Here is a 21,082-nt window from a genome sequence, read left to right as displayed (position 1 = left end):
GGACCTCACACCCAAGACTAGGATACTGTGTCAATTATATGTTATGCTCTAGACTAGTTCCGGGGTGTTGTGATCACGGACCTCACACCCAAGACTAGGGTATTCAGTAGGCTAGTTCCAGCGTGTTGTGATCACGGACCTCACACCCAGAGCTAGGATTGTATTGTATATGTATTTGCCTTAGCCCGATTCCAGGGCATAGAGAATAGGCCCTCACACCTAGTTAGGCCAAGTCTGTTCATATTAGCAGCAGGGTTTCCTGCAACCCAGCCTGGGTCCCTCTCCTAGGGAGTCCACAGGCTACAGGAATATTCCCCACAGTCAGGTGAGTATTCCTCAAGTCGCTCAGGCCACCGGGGTCCCTGGTGGTCTATGCTCAGAGTTGTACTGTTACACCAAACACTCACATTATACTGGTGTCCAGAGGTTAGATATACCCGGATTATTGGTAATACTGCAGATCATCCATAATTTGGTGTATATCTGCATTACGGGTGATTCTGCAGATCACCAGTAATCAGATTCTCTCTGCGTGTTGACACCCATTGTTACAATGTCCAAGGCAGTGGCATACTTAGGGAATGTAACACTAGGTTACCACCATTATATGTGAGTGTGGAGAAATGATACCCATGACCACTTGGGCTTATTGGGTCTTTTTGTTTTTTGTTTAGTTTTTTGTGAGCCCATCCAAGGTAGGGAATTTATTTGACACCCAGTGCTGGTTATTTACAGACAACACCCCCCCCACCCACCCAAAAAAACCCAAACAACTTTTTTTGATGGGAGGGTTGATGAGTTGGGGCACCCAGCGTGTTGCTGCAAATGTTGGGGGATTTTTGGGGAAAAGGAATTGTTAGGATGTGGATGGAGCTAACCATTATAGTTAGCAGGTCCAAGGCAGTGGCATACCTAGGGAATTTAACACTAGGTTACCACCATTCTATGCGAGTGTGGAGAAATGTTACCCATCACCACTTGAGCTTGTTAGTTTTTTTTTGTGAGCGTGTCAAAGAGTTTGGTCCCTCACCGCAGTAAGCGACATTAAAGAGGCAATATGGCTAAATGATGATGTTCCAATGTCCTCATTATCCATTGTGTAATAGGGAGAGCATACATTTCTCTATAGAGCCTGTGTGGAAAAAATAGCTCCAAAAAACATTTTGATCTGCATAACTTAGCTGTTACTGATGGGAAAGCAAAAGCCAGTTCCCCTGTGCCATACCACATGATCTCTCCTAACTGGTCAGCCTTCCCTTCTCTCTTTGCCCACAGACACAACTAATTTGTATCTCAGCACTCACACTTCACAGCAATAAAGCAGAAGAATTATTAGGACGCTAAATAACTTGGTACTATAACTCACAAGGTTTTGGTTATAAGGCAGAAACATTGCCTCTACACCATGACTTCTGCTATGAGCTTTTGTGTTTTCTATTAGGTTTTCGGGCACTTGCATTTGGTAAACCGCACTTCTGTCTTCTACCTCTGGAGGGCAGAATTAGCTGCCTTCAAAGACTGAAGAAGAAATAATCACTTATCTCCTCAATAAAACATAGCTTTAAATATGTTCTACATGTTTAATAAAAACAAAAACATCATATTTCCTGGGACAACTGCTTCATCAAGAAAAGACATCTGCAATCTGTAGTTATATACTACAGTCACACGCACTCCAACAATTTCCAAAATAACAAATAAAATACCCAATAGACAACGTTTACATAAGAAGTCAGGTCATCTAGTCACGTGCACTCAATACAAGATAACAAACACATCCTTTAATAATCAGTCAATTGGTCACATGAAGATCAGATAAGTGATCACGTACACTCCTTTTATCTTGGTTCTTAACCTCCCTGGCAGTATGATTATTTCCAGAGTTTATTGTTTAAAAGCGGTGCAATTTTTTCACAAGCTTTTAGACCCTAAAAATTATACTGCTAGATAGATCTGTGGCAGCTTTGCACATTACACACCTTCCATGGATCCAACTTGGGATTAAAACTCTGAGCTATAGATTTCCGTCCCGAGCCTGACTTTGGCTTACCGCCAAGGAGGTTAATATTTTAGATATACTGATAAGCTGTTTTTGGATATCAACTTCCTGTTGTGTATGACATGAATACGGTATAGGGCCTAAGGGTGCATTCACAGTATGTATATTACATAACTGCGCGCTGCATTGCTGCCTATGAACACTCTGCCCATATAACTGTATGGGCTTGTTTACATCTCTGGGTTTTGATGGATCACGTTATTCAGTGTTTCTGGATAATGTGTGCAATAACGTGCATGTTACATAGCAATTCTTTATGCTATGGAAAAAAAATGATTGTTACAATGTGCAGATTGTGCATTGCATTATAGCCACCTTGTAGTGGGGGTATTATGCAGAGCACATAGTGTGATCTAAGACAGGGAGCACACTGGCCATTGATTTCAATGACCCACTCGAGAACTGCACATTGTTCTCATTTGTTCTCGTTCCGTGTTAGTGTTTTTTTCTGTAATTTTAAATCAGACACCTTTGTACTTTTTCTACGTGTAAAATGTGCTCACAGAGCAAACACAGAGTGCTGGAAACCCTGAAAATGCCCCCAAAACAGGGGGACAAGTGTAGGCTCTGCCTAAGACTACTGTATTAATCAAGAAAGTTTACTTTACTTCCAATGTCCATTTAGGTTCAAGAGGGTTAAAAATAGATACTGCATAGATGTGGTAAGGTATTTGAGAAATGAATAGCTCCCCACTTACCCCACTGGGGGAAAAACACAGACAGTAGTATCTGACTTTCTAGTGTAAAACAAGCTATGATGTGAACACAACAAAAGCAATAAAAAAGCCATTTGCAAACTACTCCAAGGTGTAGCACTTCCTTCAAATTAAGAATAAGAGCACAAAGATCGAAAAAAATCAGCAATCAAAGGCAGATAAGGTAGCGTGCAGGATCAGAGGCAGGACGCACATGCAGTAAGTCAACACATTCTGATTCATGAGAGATGGCAATTAACAGTATGGCATTGTAAGACCCCAGTACATCTGTACTATATAACTTAGGAAGGTAAAATCTGTAAAACTCTGTATCATTTTTAAATGGAATAGGGGGGGGGGGGGTTAAAAGGGGCTTCTATTAAAGGTATGTTCATGGGGGATCCACGTGCCTCCGTCTGTTCCTCTCCTCGTCCACCCCGCCCCATACATAATTGCTCCTTGAAAAATTGACTTCTAGCTAAAGTCAACCTTTCAGACAGGAAAAAGCAGGCTTGCTGTAATTTTCCTGTCTGTAATTTTCTCCTATTAAGAGGTGAGAAAGGGTCAGGGAACAAGGAATGGGATGGTGATATGAGAGAATATCGCCACAAGCCTGCCTCTTCCTGTCCGACAATGTGACTTTAGCCCAAACTCAAAATTTTGAATATATGATTACAGGGACTAGGGGCAGCGAGGAGAGGAATGGACAATGCACGGAGGTATGTGAATCCAGCATGAACATGCTTCTTTGCTTACCTTAGGTAGCTTTATTTCTAGTCAGGTGTGCTTTAAGACACATTACCATAACACTACACCAGCATCTGTATGAAAACTAAAAGTGTTAGAATGATTATTACCTAAAATACATTTCCAGCAATGTCAGACAAAATATATGCTGATACAGACAGAAAGGAAAGAACAAAACAAATTTTCATTTTGCTTCAACGCAGCTAAAAAAAACCCCCAGTTCATTATGTATGTTTTCAAATCGTATAAGACTCAAATTTCTTGGGATGTAATTAACGTGTAGAACTCTTTGCTAATGTTGCAAGCGGTGAGGGGTGATTATTGGAAGAGTTGGAATTGAGTGAGTGCATATTTTAGAACTATGCATGGGGGATCTATGCAGCGGAATAATCAAAGATCTCCCAGGGGTGCAGTCGTTTTTCCAGACTAACCAAACTGTGTTGCCTGCAGCATCTTCAGTAATAATACATGGAGACGAAAAAAATAGCACAGTTTAGGCAGCGGTAGCCAACATGGACAGATATTTTTTGAAGAATGATGTTTTATAATTAATCAGTTATATTCGACCATAACCTTTTTTGGGAATTTAGGTATAGAAACTGGAGCGTGAAACAGCATCACATATTGCATACTGGCACAGAAAGTGGTTTACAGGCTTTTAGTGCTACTGAAACGGAACAGTCAGTCTTACGTATAACAATTTGCTAGAAAGGAACCTGCAGACTGTACTGGCAGAGTGAGCACCTTTCAACATTTCTGGCATCCTGATAAAGCGGACTTGCAATTGTACAGACCCATGCAGGGAAAGCCCTTGCAGAGGTGTTGTAAAGTGACATCAGATATTACTATAGTAAATAAATACACAGAATTTGAACACTGCTGAAACACTTAAATTCTAAGCCTCACCAGCAGTACCAGTTAAAGGGGCCAAAAACAGCTAAACTGGTGGCACAAAGCAATCTTTCCACTAAATCTCCCATTCTTTTGCGATAAAAAAAGAGGGACACTTAACTACGGTACTTCAGGATCTTTAGTACGCATATATACGCCCCTGTATAATTAATGTGTGGATCAGAGACATAGATATGCGTACTGTTTACTTACTTTGCTAATGTAGCGAGCAGTGTGGGGTGATTATTGAAAGAGTTGAGATTGAGTGAGTGCATAGTTTAGAACTATGCATGGGGGATCTATGCAGCGGAATAATCAAAGATCTCCCAGGGGTGCAGTCGTTTTTCCAGACTAACCAAACTGTGTTGCCTGCAGCATCTTCAGTAATAAAACATGGAGATGAAAAAATAGCACAGTTTAGGCAGCGGTAGCCAATATGGACAGATATTTTTTGAGGAGTGATGTGTTATTAATCAGGTATATTTGACCATAACCTTTTTTGTGAATTTAGAGATAGAAACTGAAACAGCATCACATATTGCATACTGGCACAGAAAGTGGTCATACAATAATCCAGACTGTTTATGTAGATAAGCTGAAAATTATTCACACCTCTATTATTATTCTGTACTTGCTAAAATAATCTGCTGCAATGTGTTTTCTTTTGTTTGTTTTGCTTCTATACAATATTTACGTTATAAAACATATTTTTATTACAACAAAGATGGATGAGTAATGGTTAAAAGTATCTGATTCCCCGATGATAAATATATAGGCATTTCCTTTAGACTGTTTGGGCTTTATCAATTCTAGTTTTGCATCCTTAGGCAGATTTGTGTTTATTATTAATGCTTCCTTCAGCAGCCAAGATATTGTACAATTTTTCACTTATCATCCTTGTAGGGTGAATTAGTGGAGTTTCGCGGAGATTTGCGATTTCACAGTCCTTGTTTGTGTTTCCAGAATAAACAGAGAAAATGGAATTGAATCTTGATTTGTATGTTTCTCGTTTTGCAATATCTTATTGTTTAGGTTATATTGCACATTAGACCTCTTTCAACAAGAATCATTAAAGAAGTAAATATTTTTAAGTATAAGAAAGGTACCGCACTTACTATAGCAATCAGACAAGAATCCCAGTATGTCTGTGAACTTGCAATACGACTCCTTATAATGTTGTCTTCACTTAGATTGCCAAAGACACCAATGCATTGTGGGAACACTTCTGTATTCACAGTGTTAAGCTTACTCTGGGAAAAAAAACAAAAACAAACCGTAAGGCAAGAATCACACTTGTACCTGCAGGTATCGCAGACAATTATCTGAACGCGTTTTTCTGTACCATTGTGCGATTAGCAGAGCATTTTGACTAGCTTTTTTTTTACACTAGCCATTGACTTTCATTGAAAACCACAAGCGTTGTGTGGGAAAGTGGCACAGGTTGTATCTTTTTTTTTTTAACGCTATGTGGAATTGCATATGCCTCAAGAAAACACAGCAGCACCATAGACTATCATTATATGCAATTCCACATGCCTTATTTTGGCTGATGGTGTAATGGTTAAGGGCTCTGCCTCTGACACAGGAGACCAGGGTTCGAATCTCAGCTCTGCCTGTTCAGTAAGCCAGCACTAATTCAGTAGGAGACCTTTGGCAAGTCTCCCTTACACTGCTACTGCCAATAGAGCGCACCCTAGTGGCTGCTGCTCTGCTCTGGCGCTTTGAGTCCGCAAGGAGAAAAGCGCAATATAAATGTTATTTGTCTTGTCTTGTCTTATTTTGCCTGCTGCAAAACGCTGTAGATTTGCTCAAGTGTGACCCCTGACTAAATTGGATCTGAGTTCTTGCATAGAACAGACTGAAAAGTTTTCATTCCACATTGAAATGCTGTAGAAATCAGCTGCACTGAGCTGTGTGTATTTACATACAGTTCAGTGTAAGTAGTGTGTTATCAGTAGCTGTGATTCAGCACATGGCACTGGCTGTACAGGAAAAGACAGATGCTTAACCCTTTCTATGCTTTCTGAATTGTAATAAAGATTTTTTCCCCCTAATGGCTATCATACTGTGCCTAATCTTTTAGAACAGAGAGGAAGTACTGAGCTTCGATCCACCTGGGGAGGGTGGAGACTGGACGCACTGGGAATTATGGAGACTACAAGCGAGGAGGAGGTGCTATATTTACATCTATAGAAGAGGAAACTTATGTGGCCAGGCCCTGCATAGGCCACGGGGGAGAGCCCGTATGAAAACTCTGTGCCTGAATTAAAGTCTACCTCATGTGAGTGCAATTTTTTAATAAAGATATTGTTTTTAAACGGAATTATGCTATGTGAGGCTTGTTCTTTGAGGTAATGCAAAGCAAGATTGTCAAGCTTGAAGATTCAATGCTTCACTAACTAAAGTGGCAAAAGTCTGTACCAGGACCCTGAGGCACCGAGGCTCCCAGGATGTGTGCATATTTGGCCAGTCTAGCAGTGGTCAGATTCATCTGGTGAGTCTGTTTTAATCTGGGTGATCCTGGCGGAGGAAAGAAAGAAAACTGGAACTGTTTATCTCATCATGCCCTGTACCATGTATATGGGATAACTAAATATCTTGATGGGACATTTTGCCAATTTTTATGTGAACTTATGGTTTATGTATATGCATATAAACTTTTGTTTTGCGCTTCAACACACTTGTATAAACTACATTGCAAATATCAATCATTTCTTGATCTCTCATTCATTTTTAACTTCTCTCTTTGCCATGCATTGATTCATGAAGGAAGCAATGAAACACACCTGAGTAACCACAAACTCATGTGAAGGGCTATATGTATTGTCATTCCAGGATGTGCCGGCACCCTGAGTATAGCTGAGCAGATCAGACAGCTCAAGCTGGTGCCTGGCTCAAATGAATACTGATCTGTAGCACCGTTCTATACTATAAACAAAATACTGACTATGTAGGGAAGCAGAATGCATTATTTACTTGGGCCTCTGATATGAGCACATTCCTAAAGTGACAGATTCAATTTAAAACAGTTTTCTATTCCCCAAATGTTATTCTTACCAACAGTGAAGAAAATGAGAAGTGCAGCTCTGTTGAAAAGGTCCTGAAATAAGACTTCAATCTGTATATGAATAAAACAGCAAGACGGGCTTAAGAAAGAGTTATAAAAGAGGAAGAAACTGTAGACATGAAATGCTTCTGACACATAACTTACAAACAAATACCTGTCTAGAGGCCAATATATGATATGGCTGAACAGAGACATCTGTTCAACATCATCTGAAAGAGTTTGTGTCTTTCAGCTTACAGCAGCTTGACTGTGTCAAGGTGGACATAATAATAACACACTCTGCTTTTATTAGAACATCAGAATAATTAATGTTCTAATAAGCAGTAAAATGGAAATTGACTGCCATAAGCGCTTTCTCTTACTCCTACTCCTTTTTTTTCTAATTCAGCATACCTAACCCATTTGTCTTTTTAACTGCTTTAAAGTGAAGGCTTATTTTATATGCCTTTTTATTTTAACTTTGTTAAACAGTTTAGGAATAAAATATGCTGCTGACATGAGATGTCTTTCTTTTGTTATCTGAACAAAATAGTATAAAGGGTCTAAGAGTGAATGAGTAGAGGGAATGCAACAGAATGAATGAAGGTCGGGGAGCAGAGGGTTGTATGTTTTGTAGAACCAAAAAATTTGATTCTTGATGGTTACTCGTAACCTCTAACTCTCTGTGAATGAGAGAGGCCAGGAGCCCAATGATGCAGTATCGTCAGACAGAGGGATGTAAGCACAAAAAGTAGAGTTACTGTAACGATCCGCTCAGCTGCCTGCGCAGGCAGGCAGCCTTTTGATCATTGTTCAGGTCTGCATGCTGCAGGACTCTGGAAAGTAGACCTTCTGTCAGTTTTGCAGCTTGTGCTTGCTGAGGAATTTGCATACGTTGTCATGCAAATTGCCTGGCCACATTCATTGGAGGCGTGTACTATAAGTAGTATGTGTGTCCCACAATGCTTCGCTGCTCATAGAGGTTTGTTCCTGCTGGACTCACCTGGAGTGTCAGCCACTGCTATCTTAGTATAGTTAATTCTTGGGGAGTGCTCCTTGCATTCCTAGTTAGTGCAGTCAGTTTGTGTATAATTTGTACTGCCTATTCTGTCTTGTCTTGTCTGTCGCGATTGCGCTGTCACCAGCGGCGGTTGATAGCGAATCGCTCTGTCTTGTTTGGATCTCACTAGCCTCTAGCGGTAGCGGCTGTGGATCCTTCTGATCTGAGTTCCTGGAGTGTAAGCTGGAGCAGCGGTTGCTACCGGCTACCTCATCTGATCTGTCTTGTTTAGATCGCACTAGCCGCTAGCGTTAGCGGCTGTGGATCTTTCTGATCTGTGTTCCTGCTTGGATCACACTTGCTCTGGCGGAAGAGCGGTGGATCCTTTCTGCCTAGTTCCTGTTTCTCGTTTGTCTGTCTTGTCTGATACGGGCGCTTGCTGTAGGCTCGATGAGGTAACCGTTAAGCAAGCGTTCACGTTCTTTGTTTCGTGTTTGTCTGTTGATGGTTAGTTAGGCGTGCTTGTCTCTATTGTGCTTATCACGTGGAGACCGCGCATAACCGCGTGCACTGTTGCGAATGAGTGCGGTGTTCGCGGTTAGCTAGCGTTTATTATTTTCCGTATATTCTCATTGTATTTGCTGTGCCTTTGCTACCCTCGTATTCTATTCTGATCTGCCTTGTGTCACGTCTGGCGATCGCACCTCTCGCGGTCGCGTTCCTATTTCGTATCTGCTGTTGTGTGTGCGCGGTCGCGGGGTGGCGACTAGATTGGCGCACACACATACAACCTATCCCTTTGCTCAATCTCATTCGCAATCGCCTCTCTTGCGATTGCGTTCTGCGCTTCGTACAAATTCCTGTCTGGCATTTGTGGAGGTACAGAGGATTGGTTCCTCTGCACTCCCCAGCGCCATCTGCCGACAGGAATTTTCCCTCTACTGGTGCTTGCACCAAAAGCTGGGTTCTAGTATCTTGACACGCTTGTGGAGGACCTCCGCAGAACACGGAGATATCCCACAATCGTTACAGTTTATTCATGTATAGTAGACAACGCGATTCACGGGTCTTGGCCCACTTCCTCATGTCAATACAAGTGCATGTAAAAGTTTTGGTCAGGAACGTGAGTGCCTAGAAACGTTTAGTGACCAAAAGTTCTACAGGCACTGGTATTGACCTGAGCAAAGACCCGCAAAACGCGTTGTCTACTGTGCATGAATAAACATTACTTTTTCCATTAAGCATGGTTTATTCTTCTGAGAAAGTACAACATTATGATTCTCATATATACATCATCTAGTAGTGTCATATCATCAAGGGCGCCTCCACCAGTGTTTTTTAATATTCGTAGTACCATCATTTGGGTGCATGCTATCTTATTTCCATAGTTTTCTTATTTGAGTGGTTTAATTACAGTATGTGACTTTTTTGGGGATACATTTGGCCTTCTGGTTTTTCAAACCATGATGTAAACAAAGACCCAATAAGAGTATGACAGTGAAGCCTGTCATAATGTTGGGTTAACCTCTATAGCCAAGTTTGAAAAAACAAAAAGTATAACATTGGCAATATTTTGTGTTCTTTGGACATACGGTATATTGAAACAACAATCTGTGTCTCAGATCCTTGTGACCAAACATCAAGTAAAAATCCTTATCCAGTGTAAATGATACATTTCATGGGTCTTCTTGTAATTGGAACTTTTAGTTACCAGCTGTGACTTCTGCCCGAATCCATCACCTGAAGCCCTGTAACCGACGGCTTCTGATGCATAGCCCCGCCCCCTGAATAGATACACATTCTGTTTTCTCTATCTCAATGGAGAAAACAAAATAACATTTTTTTTCAGATAGGTGGGACTACACACCGGAAGGCAGCTAAGAATTCTCACACTTTACTCTGGAATGTAATTTCACTTGCTAACAACTTCTATAGACCAAGAAGTGTATGTGAGCAGAAAATAAATCGGTTACACAAAAAAAAAGCATTTATTGATAAGGTATGAGATATCACCTAGAATAAAACTTAGGAGAAAAATTGAATTGGATATGGCCCTATGTTTGTGAGGGAATACTATGCCAGCTGCAGCTAAATTACTGACGTGAGATCAGCTGTTTAGTGAGAAAAAATTCTACCTGCATGTATTTTTTCAACACAAGCTCTATGGAGAAATTAATTATGGAATATTAGAATAACATACATTTCACAATAGTGCCCCTTTAATAGCATCTTAGCCACAAATGTTTCTAAGTTTTAGTAAGTCAGTTTTTCTGTATCTTTTATTCACACTTAACAATAAACTTTATACTGATTCCTCAGTCACAGGAATGCATCTTCTTCTCACCTCATATTATTAAAGATTCCTCACAAATCATATGCTACTAGAATGGTAAACATTGTTCATGATTAAGGACTAATGACATCGCACTTGTAGACAGCATGGTAGTCTGATTCTGACACTCTCAAACATAACATCTTTCTATTAAATGTGCATAATCTGGCTATGCAGGCTGTCTTGCACATGTTTTGAAACTTTATAGAGAAGCAAATAATATTTTGTGGCCTATTGACATATAAGCAAATAATGAACTCTGCACAGCTCCACTATAAATCCCCAGGCTGGCGAAACCAGACTTTTTATGACATAAGCTACAGTGGGAGGTGAAAGTTTGGGCAACCTTGTTCATCGTCATAATTTTCCTGTATAAATCCTTGTTTGTTACGATAAAAAATGTCAGTTGAAGAGAAACTCCGACCAAGAATTAAACTTTATCCCAATCAATAACTGATACCCCCTTTTACATGAGAAATCTATTCCTTTTCACAAGCAGACCATTAGGGGGTGCTGTATGACTGATATTGTGGTGAAACCCCTCCCACAAGAAACAAGAAAAGTACGTACTCTTGGCAGTTTCCTGTCTGTGAACCTTGCTGCATTGTGGGAAATAGCTGTTTACAACTGCCATAGAAGCATGCAGCAGCTACATCATCTGCCAACAGTAAAAATGTCACCATGTAATAAATGTCAGAATGTAAATCAGGGATTTAAAAGATTTTACAATGGGCAAACACTGACTAGATCATTTATACATAATTATTGTAAAAATGAAGCCCTTTTTGTATTACATTATATTCACTGGAGTTCCTCTTTAAATATATCATATAGGAGACACACACAGCGATATTTGAGAAGTGAAAACCAATGTTAGTACCTGCTAACGTTGTTTTGAACAATCCTTCAGGGCAAAGGTGAGACGGCGATCCTCCCAGGAACAGGAACAGAAAGCACTTCCCCTATAAAAAGTCACATGGTTAGTCAGTCCACCCTCAGTGCGTTTAGCCAAGTACCGACAGGTGAACATTCCACTAACCCATAACCGTGCAACTATCAGACACAGACAATTAACACTCGGGTGGGATCGTTGCCCTGAAGGATTGTTCAAAACAACGTTAGCAGGTACCAACATTGTTTTTTTTCCTACAATCCTTCAGGGCAAAGGTGAGACGATTAACAAGTGATACAACCTCAGGGTGGGACCACTGCTTGGAGAACCTTTCTACCAAATGTCTGGTCGTGTGCAGACATCGCATCAATTCGATAATGACAGATGAACGTAGAAAAGCTTGACCCCATTGCTGCTTTACATATTTGCTCAGGCGAAGCCCCTGCATTATTAGCCCAAGAAGCTGCCATAGCTCTAGTAGAATGAGCTTTAAATGAGGAAGGAGCCTCATTTCCCATAACTCTGTAAGCTTCCATAATAGCTAACTTAATCCAATTAGCTATAGTAGATTTAGAAGCTCTCTGTCCTACAGTTTTTCCTGAAAATAAGACAAATAAGGAATCTGTCTTCCTGACATCTGCAGTTCTGTTCAAGTATTCAAGCAGGCCACTGTACTACCCCTGCTCAACCCTCCCTCGACCCCTCGCTACCCTCCAACTACCGTCCTTTCTCCCTCCTCCCCTTTGCCTCAAAACTCCTTGAGCGTCTGGTTTACAAACGCCTGACCCAGTTCCTCAATGCCAACTCACTGCTAGACCCATTACAATCTGGATTTCGGCCTGCCCACTCAACCGAAACTGCTCTCACCAAAGTGGTCAATGACCTTGCCTTAGCTAAAGCTGAAGGTAAATACTCCATTCTCCTCCTTCTTGACCTTTCAGCAGCTTTTGACACGGTAGATCATCCCCTACTCCTCCAGTTCCTCCAGTCCATGGGCATTCACGATCTTGCCCTGTCCTGGCTTTCATCCTACCTCTCCAACCGCTCCTTCACGACCGCCTTCAATGAGTCCTCATCCACCCCAACCACCTCTCGGTGGAAGTCCCCCAAGGTTCGGTCCTTGGCCCCCTACTGTTCACCCTATACACATCCTCCATTGGCAAAGTTATCTCCTCCATGGGTTTTAACTATCATCTGTATGCAGATGACACCCAGATCTACCTCCACACCCCTGACATATCTACCACTACCATGGACAAGGTCTCCTCCTGTCTATCAGCCATCTCCTCCTGGATGTCTGCTAGGTTCCTGAAACTAAACCTAGACAAAACGGAATTTATGATCTTCCCACCCCGGACATCAATAAACCTCCCAGATGTGCATGTCACTGTTAACCACACTACCATTCACCCTACCTCTCAAGCCCGCTGTCTGGGTGTCACCCTGGACTCCGCACTCTCCTTCACTCCCCACATCCAACACCTCACAAAGTCCTGCAACTTCCACCTTCGTAACATCTGTAAGATTCGCCCTTTCCTGACCTCTGCCACCACCAAACTCCTTATCCATGCCCTCATAATTTCCCGCCTTGACTACTGCAATGCCCTGCTGTCTGGTCTCCTTATGACCCGAACAGCCCCACTGCAGTCCATCATGAATGCAGCAGCCAGAATTATCCACTGCTCCCATCGCTCCACCATGGCGGATCCCCTCCTTGAATCCCTCCACTAGCTTCCTATCCAGTCCAGAATCAGATTCAAGATACTGTGTCTGACCTACAAATCTGTCCACAAAACCTGTCCAACCTACATTTCCGATCTTACTCAGGTGTACACACCTAGCCGCTCACTCCGCTCTTCCAATGAACTTCGCCTAACCGCACCCCGCATCACCGAGTCCCATGCACGCCTCCAGGACTTCTCAAGAGCTGCTCCAACACTATGGAACTCCCTACCTTCACCCATTAGGGCAGCCCCCTCCAACATCTTCAAGAAAGCCCTCAAAACTCACCTTTTCACTCTGGCCTACTACCCCTCACAAGTGCTCTAAACCCACAGCTGAACTCCGGTCTCCTACCTCTCGTGTCCCTACCTCTCCCTTTAGATTGTAAACCTTTGGGCAGGATCCTCCTCCTTTTGTGTCCAACCTGATCATGCACCTCCATTACAGGGAACCCATGTTAGGCATCTGAGTGAACCTAACTTGCCTAATCTCCATGCTCCATCCAGTGACTGACTAAGCATTACCTTGTACTGATACTGTGCTGCATGATCTGATCTTTCTTGTATTCAGGTATTGTCATTTTGCTGTATGTCGCCCCTAAATATTGTATGTATCCCTATTTATTGTCCAGCGCTGCGTAATATGTTGGCGCTTTATAAATACAATAAATTAATAAGTATTCCAGAACATATCTTCTAACATCTAATGATTCACACAGAAGGTAGGCAAAATAATATCCTGCGACTTGTGAAACCTACACATAACTTTCGGACAAAACTTTGGATCTGTCTGTAACACTAACCTATCCTGAAAATCCTGTAAGTAAGGACTTTTCATAGACAAGGCCTGTAGCTCACTGACCCTTCTGGCTGTAGTGATGGCTACTAAAAAAAAACGTCTTTAGTGTAAGAAATATAAAAGAAATATCACAAAATATCAGACTACGCTAAAAAATTCTTTAATCATGATGAGATATAAATACTGCTGTAAGGATAGCAGTGCTAAGCACTACTGTTTAAATGCATTAAATTGGATATGGAACTATAATAATTCCTTGTGAATGTACAGATTGTAAGATAAAAAAAATGAAATATAGATAAAATGAAAGGAATTTTATTATTAATAAAAGACCAAGGATTAGTGTCCTCCAGGAGTTAGATGAATACTGACCTTGTATTGGTGGTACCAGGCTTAATATAGCTTTATAACAGTGAAATATCAATATTCTTAGAAGTTATATTGATGATAAATTAATCAGTGAATGACCTAGGATGCAAGTCCTATTTGGTTTAGGGACATATTGGTCCTCAAGGCTATATTTCCTCTGTAGCGTGACATTTTGGTCTGCAAAAAATCGTATAAGATTTTTCTGATTGCGGAAAATTCGCATGTAAATTTGTACGCGTTTTTATGCGAATTTTCGTATGCGAAAATTCGCACTAGATAAATATGCATAATCTGCCTAGTAACAGCTTAGTCATGACTGCTGACAACTTCCTGTAACCATGGATCTAATGTGGATTTTTGGGCAAGTAACGCGAAAATTCGCATTGCCTATACAAAGCATTGTACGCGAATCGTATGCGATGTTTGAAAAAAATATACAGGACCTCAGATTTTTTCACGCGTACAGACGCCAACGGAAATTCACATTGAATGGAAACAGCCCCATTCACCACCATTAGTTGCAAAGTGGAAACCTAGCCCAAGTGTTGATATCAATACTCCTTCGTAGCTCGGTGTTAGCTAAATTCCAGTCCTTAGTGTTGTAATCCTAATTTAACCTATTTTGGTTCCTGGACGTAGTTTCTACGTCCAGGAACCATGCGCGCTACCGCGCGCTCCCGCGGCCGATCGTGCGCGTGCACGCGCACTCCCGGCCGCGTATTCGGTAGCCAAGGAATCAATGTATCGGGCTATGGAGCCCGATCACTGATTCCTCTCCCCCGCTGAAAAAGCGACAGCTTCTCTCGGAAGCTGCGCCTTTTCTGGCCGTTCCCTTCCCGATGTGTCACTCTAAGCGCGTGCTACGCTTAGAGTGACGTCATGTAAACAAACTCATGGCCGCCATCTTGTGGCCAAAAAGTAATACTACACCTGAAAAAAAAAAAAAGAATTAACACACATTTACATTATAAATCTATTGTTTACCTCCCACCCTCCCAAAAGTACCCAAATAAAATGTTTACTATAAAAAAAAAAATCCATTACAATAAAAAAAAAAAACATGTAAATATTTACCTAAGGGTCTAAACTTTTTAAATATCAATGTAAAGATGAAATATTTCTATATTTTTTTTATTTTAAACTTGTAAATAGTGATAGATGCAAAACGGAAAAAATGCACCTTTATTTCCAAATAAAATATTGTCGCCATACATGGTTATAGGGACATAATTTAACGGTGTAATAACCGGGACATATGGGCAAATACAATACGTGAGTTTTAATTATGGAGGCATGTATTATTTTAAAACTATAATGGCTGAAAACTGAGAAATAATGAATTTTTCCATTTTTTTCTTATTCTTCCTGTTTAAATGCATTTACAGTAAAGTGGCTTTTAGCTAAATGTACCCCCCAAAGAAAGCCTAATTGGTGGCGGAAAAAACAAGATATAGATCAGTGCATTGTGATAAGTAGTGATAAAGTTATAGGCTAATGAATGGGAGGTGAACATTTCTCACGTGAAAACGACGGAACCTGAATGGGTTAATTTGTAATGCTGGACTAGAAATGCTTTTTGTAGCAAGACATTATATTTATAAAAATGAACAGGTGTACGCCTTAATAAAAATAATTTACTAAAAGACCAGGGATCAGTGTAATCCTCAAAAAAGCAGCATAATATTCAAAGTGCATATATAACTAATAGCCAATAAATCCTCATAGAAATGCTAACGTTGCTGAATAGCATTTGAGGTGACCCAGCACCAGTGTCCCTCCACTCGCATGACAAAGAATGGAAATGCAGGTGTTACTCTTGGGTAGTGAAAGTTGTACCAGGGATGTCCCTGAGCAAATATACTTACGGTCCCTCCAACCTGGTATGTGATAGGATCTTCTGCGGGAGCTGCTCTATCTCACTCGCCCCGGCCGGCGGCTGAGTGAGAGAATCAAGACGTGCTGATAGATTAGCTACGTCGGGCGGAAGAGCCCGGCTCCTCTTGCAACAGCACTGTCCTCCAATGGATGGTGACATGGAGCTCCGTCCACGATGCGACTATTGTGCCGCTCGGCTCCATAGACACGCCTCCACCCACGTGATGTGTGACGTCACAGGTGTTGAGCCTATTGCTGACGTGTTTCGGGAGGTCCGAAATTTAAAAGAATTGTCCTTTAGCGGCTCAAAAGGACCTTTGGACAGTCCCTTTAACACCACCGATAAATCCCAAGGAGAAACGTATGATTTGTAAACTGGCAGTTTCCTAGAAAGAGCCTTCAGAAATATCACTATCAAAGGAGAGGAAGATAAAAGGATACCTAAAAAAAAGCAGATAAGGCAGCAATCTGCACCTTAAGGAACTTACAGAAATAATTTTTATCCCAACCGTCCTGAAGAAAATCCAGGACTGCTGAGACTGACAAGCTATCAAACTTAGAACCAGATAACCAAAGATGGAAAGTCTTCCAGTATTTCAAATAGCTCCTCCTAGTAACTTCTTTACTGCTACCAATCAGTGTAGAGGCCGCCTTGTTAGATACTCCCAACTTTTTGAGTAAAGTCAATTCAGGATCCAGGCTGACAGATTCAATCTGTCTGGATGTGCATGCCACAGATTCCCTTGCAACAGTAGGTCTGGCCTGCGAGGAAGTCTCCAAGGGTCTTCTGAAACTAACCTCCTGAGAGCTGAAAACCAGCTCCATCTTGGCCACCAAGGTGCAATCAAAAGCATTCAATTTTGACAACCTCTCCATTTGCTGATGACTGTCTGAATAAAATTGAGAGGAGGAAATGCATACAGAAGTGGAAATTTCCACTCCTGAATGAATGCATTCACCCCTAGGCTTTGTTCTCTTGGATTGAGGGAGAAGAAACTCTGAATCTGGGCATTGTCTTCTGTTGCGAACAGATCGATTGACGGTGTTTCCCATTGTTTAGTGATGTCTGCGAACACCTTCCTGTTTAGAGACCATTCTGATGACAGAATCCTGATTCTGCTCAGTTTGTCTGCCTCTATATTGAGTGTCCCCTTGAGATGAACAGCTCTCAAGGATAACACATTCTTTTCTGCCCAAGACAAGATCTCCTCCGCTTCTTCCTGCAACAACAGGGAACTCATGCCTCCCTATTTGTTGATAAACGTTACTGCCGTAACGTTGTCCGACTGGATCAGAACATTGGACTGCAACAGTATCAATTGCGCCTGAAATAAGGCCAGCTTTACTGCCCTTAATTCCCTCCAGTTGGACAACCTCTGAGACTCCAGTTTTGTCCATTTCCCTTGAAAGGCTCTGTGAGCTATATGAGCTCCCCAGTCCCAAGCGCTTGCATCCATGGTAATTACCTTGTCTACAGGCTCCTACCAAAGCCTGTCCTTCACAAGGTTGGATTCCTCCAACCACCACTGCAGAGACAACACAACAGTTTAAGGAATTGTGATCTTGAAATTTAATGTTTGTGGACGACCGTCCCAATTTTGTAGAAGGAAAGTCTGCAACTCCCTGATGTGCGCCAGCGCCCAGGGCACTGCCACAATTGTGGGTGACATTAATCCCAGCACAGACGAAATCATCCTTAGGGAAACTTTGTCTTCCCTCTGTAATTGTTGTACTGCCAAACTTATCTTTAGAATTTTTTTTTTTCTGGAGGAAGGAAAATCATCTGCTTTACTGAATTCGCTAACATGCCGAGAACGGAAGTTTTCTGACTTGGAATCAGAGAGGACTTCTCCAGGTTGATGATCCAACCTAGGGATTGGAGATGTTCCGATACCAGATTTAAATGGTTTTTCAGCTGATCTGCTGAACTTCCGAAAATAAGCAAGTCGTCTAAATACGGAATGATTAAAATCGACTGCTCTCTTAACAGAATCAATGCTTCTCCCAGAATTTTTGTGAACACTCTTGGGGCAGAAGTGATCCCAAACAGGAGGCAAGAAAACTGGTAGTGATCTACCATCCCATTTATTCTTACTGCAAATCTTAGGAATTTTTGCGATTTTTGGTGAAACGGCACATGCCAATATGCATCTCTTAGATCCAGAGATGCCATAAAGGCCCCTGGAAACAGTAGCTCCCTTACTGAAAAGATGGATTCCATCCGAAACTTTTTCTTTTTCATAAATGGATTCAGACTTATGTTCAGAATCTTGCCCGAAACTTGCCCGATGGCTTTTTTACTACAAAAATAGTCAAATACAAACCCTGCTTTTGTTCTTTACCTGGAACAGGATGAATTACATTATGCTTTAGCATGTTTTGCAATATACTCAAAATCTCTAGACCCAAAGTGGGATTTCCTGGGGCCTTTGAGACCACAAATCTTGACGGAGGAGGGAGTGTAATTGTTAACTGGCAACCAAACTTTATTGTCTGGCAAATGAACGGCTCTTTGCCACTTTTGCCCACCTGAGAGAGAAGTATCTTAGCCTTCCCCCCACCTTCTGACACAAGTCATTGGGATTTTGACTGGGTCTCCGGAGCTTTAGATTTAAAGCCCCCTTTCCTGGACTTGTCAAAAGTCCATGTCCTGCCTTTTCTCTGATCTTTAGAGGCATCTTTCTGATCACCCCTTGGCTTACGAATTTTTTTTTGAAAAACTTTCTTTTTATTCGATGTTCTTTCCAAAGCTGAATCCAGCTCTGGTGCAAACAACAATTCTCCTGAAAAAAAGCACAGCACACAGCCTATTTTTGGATGAGAAGTTACCATCCCATGTTTTAAGCCACAAAGCTCTACGAGAAACATTAGAGCAGTGGACCTGGCTGTAAACCTAATTGCTTCAGCAGAAGCATCTGCTAAATATGCAGCAGCTTTAATGAGAATAGCAATAGAATTCAACAATTGCTAAACAGGTGCACCAGCCAGTATGTTAGCTTTGAGCTGATTAATCCACAGCCCCAAAGTTCTGGCCACACATGTAGAGGCAAAAGCTGGACTAAACATAGCTGCACTAGCCTCCAAAGACCTTTTCAAATAAACATCCACCTTTTTATCAAGTGGATCCTTCAGCTTAGTATAATTTATTACAAATAGACAAATCAGCTACCACATCCTTACTCAACTCCAAAAGAGTCATTAATGGCAGCAATCAACGCCTCCGTATCCTCAATACGGAATTTAAACTTTGAAACAGATTCAGATTTTATTTCTCTAGCGTCTGAATCCTCAGAACTAGCTGCAAACTCAGCCTGACTAATATCAACTTCAGTCACAGATACCCAGATACAGCAACCTGAGAAGTAGATGGATTAGCATTCAATAATGAGGATTTAATTAATTCCAATGAAGCATTAATCTCCTCTCTAAAGGATTTCAATGTATCCTGAACAGAGTGATCCAGCTCCTCCCCATAACCCTTTTTATGCACAACTGATAGAGAGTCTTTGCATAGGGCAACATCAGCTTAAAATTGCACAAAGGACATCTTTTATAATTAGGAGGGGGGCTATGCTTATCTGCAGCAGCAGTTTCAGCAGTTTAGCAGCAGCCTGAGTTTTGGCCTGCAAACAAACAAAACAACAAGGCATGTAACTCTGTACAGCTATAGCACATTCAGCCCAGAAAGAAAAACCATTATCTCACCTTCTGGGTGGCCTGGTTGCTCTCAGCGTCTGACGTGTCTCCAAACTGTCACATCCAGCACTGGCTCAAACTCCCTCTGAGCAACAGTGCTAACAGGCCCGCGCAGCCCCCCCTTTAAAACACATCCGGCCTGCCGCGATTGGATGAGGGGCGGACCGGAAGTAATGAGCCGGCTCTACAAATTGCTACATTCGGCATACCCGCCGGAAATTACGCATCCGGACACGGCCAAGCATCCTAATGGCTGCAATGCAATGCTCCGCGCTGCACATGGCAGCCAACTTAACTCTGTCCTGCTCCTCCACCGCAAAGCCACCAAGGGTAAACCCACACCTTCCACGCTTGCTCTCCCTGGAAGCGGGAGAGAAAGGTAGGCAAACCCCAGCAAAAGTTCCAGCCCGGGGTGCACGGCCAGACTGCCTCAGTACTGCAGCCTCAGGCACCCAGAGAGATCCACCTGCAGCCCAGCACACAGGCTTCACCCAGAGGGGAGATGCCGACCTGCCTGGACGCAGGAACAAACAGCATTAAGGGTGGACTAACCATGTGACTTTTTTTATAGGGGAAGTGCCGTCTATTCCTGGGAGGAGCGACGTCTCACCTTTGCCCTGAAGGATTGTAGGAAAAATGAAGTTTATTGGATTTACAGAAAGTGCACAATAATTGTTTAAATAAATGTAGGCAACTATATAAATTTGGGCTCTGTTGTCATTTTATTGATTTCAAAATTTGTAAATCGCAATCGCTTTCTCCAGAATCTGCTGATACTAAGTGGAATTCATGGGTCCCTCAACTTTGACAAGATTCCCAGTCCCTGCACTGGCCACACAGCCCCACAGCCCCACAGCATGATGGAACCACCACCATATTTTATTTTAGGTAGCTGGTGTTTTTCTTATAATGCTATGTTCTTTTTCCTCCATGCATAACACCCCTTGTTATGCCCAAATA

At 41.8% G+C, this 21,082-nt stretch overlaps 1 protein-coding gene across 9 annotated transcripts in view; it reads right to left on the bottom strand.

Annotated features, from left to right (window-relative positions):
• Positions 1-21,082, bottom strand: part of TTC12 (tetratricopeptide repeat domain 12) — a 308,494-nt gene that overhangs the window by 68,924 nt on the left and 218,488 nt on the right. For all 9 annotated transcript variants that reach the window (XR_011022127.1, XR_011022128.1, XM_068240772.1 and 6 more), the window contains exons 15-16: positions 7,450-7,510; positions 5,508-5,642 (exon numbers count right to left, since the gene is read on the bottom strand). Coding sequence is in view for 7 of the 9 variants with exons in the window: in XM_068240772.1 (XP_068096873.1) it covers positions 5,508-5,642; positions 7,450-7,510 (196 nt within the window). In the remaining 2 variants the exon portion in view is untranslated. The remainder of the gene's footprint in view (positions 1-5,507; positions 5,643-7,449; positions 7,511-21,082) is intronic.

Source organism: Hyperolius riggenbachi, chromosome 6, assembly GCF_040937935.1.
Source record: "Hyperolius riggenbachi isolate aHypRig1 chromosome 6, aHypRig1.pri, whole genome shotgun sequence".
NCBI classification, from domain to species: Eukaryota; Metazoa; Chordata; class Amphibia; order Anura; family Hyperoliidae; genus Hyperolius; species Hyperolius riggenbachi.
This window is presented reverse-complemented; position numbering and strand designations above follow the sequence as displayed.